This window comes from Notolepis coatsorum (genome assembly GCF_963971535.1).
Source record: "Notolepis coatsorum genome assembly, chromosome: 1".
Classification (NCBI taxonomy): Eukaryota; Metazoa; Chordata; class Actinopteri; order Aulopiformes; family Paralepididae; genus Notolepis; species Notolepis coatsorum.
In genome coordinates this window covers 284,422,057-284,425,200 of record NC_140165.1, presented here as the reverse complement: position 1 = coordinate 284,425,200, position 3,144 = coordinate 284,422,057, and the positions used below count along the sequence as shown (strand labels likewise).

At 46.2% G+C, this 3,144-nt stretch overlaps 1 protein-coding gene across 1 annotated transcript; it reads right to left on the bottom strand.

The window, feature by feature from the left end:
* Positions 1–1,238: 1,238 nt before the first annotated feature.
* Positions 1,239–2,259, bottom strand: LOC311225045 (putative nuclease HARBI1; the record flags this gene model as incomplete). The annotated part of the gene is made up of 2 exons (XM_084310254.1): positions 1,239–1,537; positions 1,626–2,259. 2 exons carry the CDS (start codon positions 2,257–2,259, stop codon positions 1,239–1,241), a joined length of 933 nt encoding a protein of 310 aa, XP_084166380.1.
* Between the last annotated feature and the right edge of the window lie 885 nt (positions 2,260–3,144).

The following is a 3,144-nucleotide window of genomic DNA, read 5'->3' as shown; positions in this document are numbered from 1 at the left end:
AAAAGTGGTCCTTGTGGTGAATTGGAGATGTACGTTTTTATAAGGTCACACGGCCGGGAATCGGGGCTGAACACTGGGAAAGACCATTTATTAGATAGTACCCCTTGGATTTAGAAATTAGAAGGTTGAACTCTGTTTTCTTTTCTCTTTGTCTGTATAAATTGTTATTCTGTATTATTGTTTTTGTTATTTTCTTGTGAAGTTCTATGTATTGTGATTGTGTTAATGTGTTTTGTTTCATGTGAATAATAATAAAAGAAATTGATAAAAAAAAAAATTGTCTATTCATTCCACAGACAACTCGGCTCAGTTGCCCGTCGGCACCCAGGAGGAGCAGGAGGCGTGCAGGGAGAGGGTCCACCCGGTCCTGACTGAGGCCGTGCTGGCCAACCAAGAGACCACCGTCACCCTCCTGAATGATATGAGAGACAAGATGCAGCTCACACGCCAGAATGTGGCCCAATTGGTCCATGCCGTGTCGGGCATCGGCGACAGTCTCCGAATGATAGCTGAAAGAGACCAATAAAGACCGTAACCACTTTTGGCGTTGGTGTCATTATTATTATAATTAAATAATTATTAGCTGGATGAATGCCTTTTTTCGTTCCGTTCTTTTAAAGTTCGATTGATACCCTGCATGCACGGTAAACTGAGTGTCATCTGGTCACTTTTAAACTGTCAGCTACTTTTATTCAACTAAAACTGTAAAATGCAATTCAAAAATGGTTCCAATTCATTAATCAGCTCAATTCGATTTCAAACGACAGTCTTTTTTTTTTATGTATAGGTTACTTTATTTAATTAATATGAATTAACCCAAATCTCAGTTCTTACAGTGCATTCCAGTGGCGTTTGGAGGTGGCTGTTCCACGTCTGGCATGCGTGATTACATATGCACGCCGCATTTCTCGGAGACGCTCTCTGATTGGCCGACGCCTGTTTCTACACTGGTTAAGTTTAGGCACTCTTCGAAGTTGGTTAAGGTTAGAGTTTGTCTTAGAGCGTGACGGCAAGTTCTTTCGACGGTTAAGCTTAGGCACTCTTTCGAAGTTGGTTAAGGTTAGAGATTGTCTTAGAGCATGGCGATAGAACGGCAGGTAGTTTGCAGGCTGTTTGACGAGGAAATGGGCAAAGACACAGCTCGTCACGGATTGGGCAAACGCGTCAGTGGCCAATCAGAGAGCATCAGTCAGTGCCAATCAGAGAGCGTCTCCGAGAAATGCGGCGTGCATATGTAATCACGCGTCTGGCATGGGGTCGTCAGGTATTTCTGGGTTTAGCAGCGGGATGCCATGCCTGATGGCCATGTTATGGAGCACACTGCAGGCCACGATGATGTTGCAAACCTTTTCAGGCCGGTATTGCAGTGTGCCCCCCGTGCCAGACAGGCAGAGCCACCGACCCTTCAGGAGACCAATTGCACGCTCCACGGTGACTCTTGTGCGTGCGTGTGCCCGGTTATAGGTGCGCTCCTGTTCGGTAGTGGGGTTGGTCAGCGGCGTCATCAGCCATGGCTTCAGTGGATAGCCACGATCCCCTGCATTAAAAGAGATATCATTTTATTACAGATACCAGTAATAACATTACAATTTAATTAAATATAGGCCTAAATGTGTAACACTCACCAATAAGCCACCCGTCTTCAACAACCCCAGCCTGGAGACGAATGCCCACAGAGCTGTTCTGCACCACAAACGAGTCGTGGGTTCCTCCTGGCCACCGGGCAACGACATTTAGGAGTGCCAAACGGGCATCGCAGATCACTTGGACATTTACCGAGTGGAACCCCTTCCTGTTAACATAATTGAATTCATTTTGTGATGGTGTTTTGATGGCTATGTCTATTGCTCCAATTATGTTGGGGAAACCGGCGATGGCGTGGAAAGCCCTCTTGACCTCGACCTGCTGTGCGTGTGTGTATGGGAATTTGATGTAGTCTGGGATTAGGGACATGATGGCATCCAACACTGTGGGCATGATCCTGCTGAGTGAGGGTTGGGAGATGCCCGAGCGATCTGCAATCTCCCGCTGAAACGTCCCGGTGGCCAAGAATTCCAGGGTGGAGAGGACTTGGATGTGGACGGGGATGGCATGTGTGCGCCTTGTTTGGCGCTCCAATACGGGTCCCAGATTCTGGCACAGGTCGAGCAGGATTGCCCTGGGGAAGCGGAATCTGCTCATGAGCCACTCTGTACTCTCGGCAAACAGGTCTGCCCTGTCCCTGAAGACGCGCTCCCTGCGGAGCGCACCATGGCCCATTGCCAAATCATGCAACAATGCAAGGACTGCGTTATCCATGCTGAATACGTTCTGAAATCCATGTTCCAAATGTAATTTATAGGGTTTGCTGACGATTACACTCATGTCGCTAATTTAATTACGGGTCATACAGAACACCTGGGTATATTGAAACTCTTGATTGATTTTCTTTCAATCTGCGCTCCAATTGGGTCGTTGTTGGTCAGGGACGATTCTAGCCACGCATGGCTTCAGTGGATAACCGTGATCACCTGCATTTAAGTGATATTTTGATGACAGATATAATAACATTACAATTTAATTAAATAAGATTAGGCCTGAGTCATGCGTTCCTTATCAGCCAACAACTTATCGGCCAAATGCAACGTTAACCATCCTGCATCCTACATTCAGAAATTGATGCTGTTTAGGGTTTGACAATAATGACACTACTATCGCTATTTCACAATGAACTATAATGAATTACGGGGGTCATACAGAACACGCGCCAGTGTCTTATTTCCGCGTTGAAACGAATGCATGAACTGAGGAGCGCTTATTCCGTAGTAACGATATTCTACCACTGGGCGTCAGCTAAGCATGCTCAGAGCTGTGCATAAATATAAGCACAAAGTCAAGTTCAAGTTCGAATTGATAAATCCCACACTTTGCTTAGAAATGGTCGTACGCACGGCTTAAGCACATATCTGTGCGTACGTCAGGTTGATAAATGAGGGCCCAGGATTCTAGTGCCCCATGCTGCCTTGACTACACCTTGTCTCACGCCATAGCCTACACGCACACTAACAACACTTCCAACATTCCCATTCTGCACACAATATGCACTACACACGCTTTGCACTCATACACATGGTCAGGGACACATTTCATATCCAGAATTCCAGT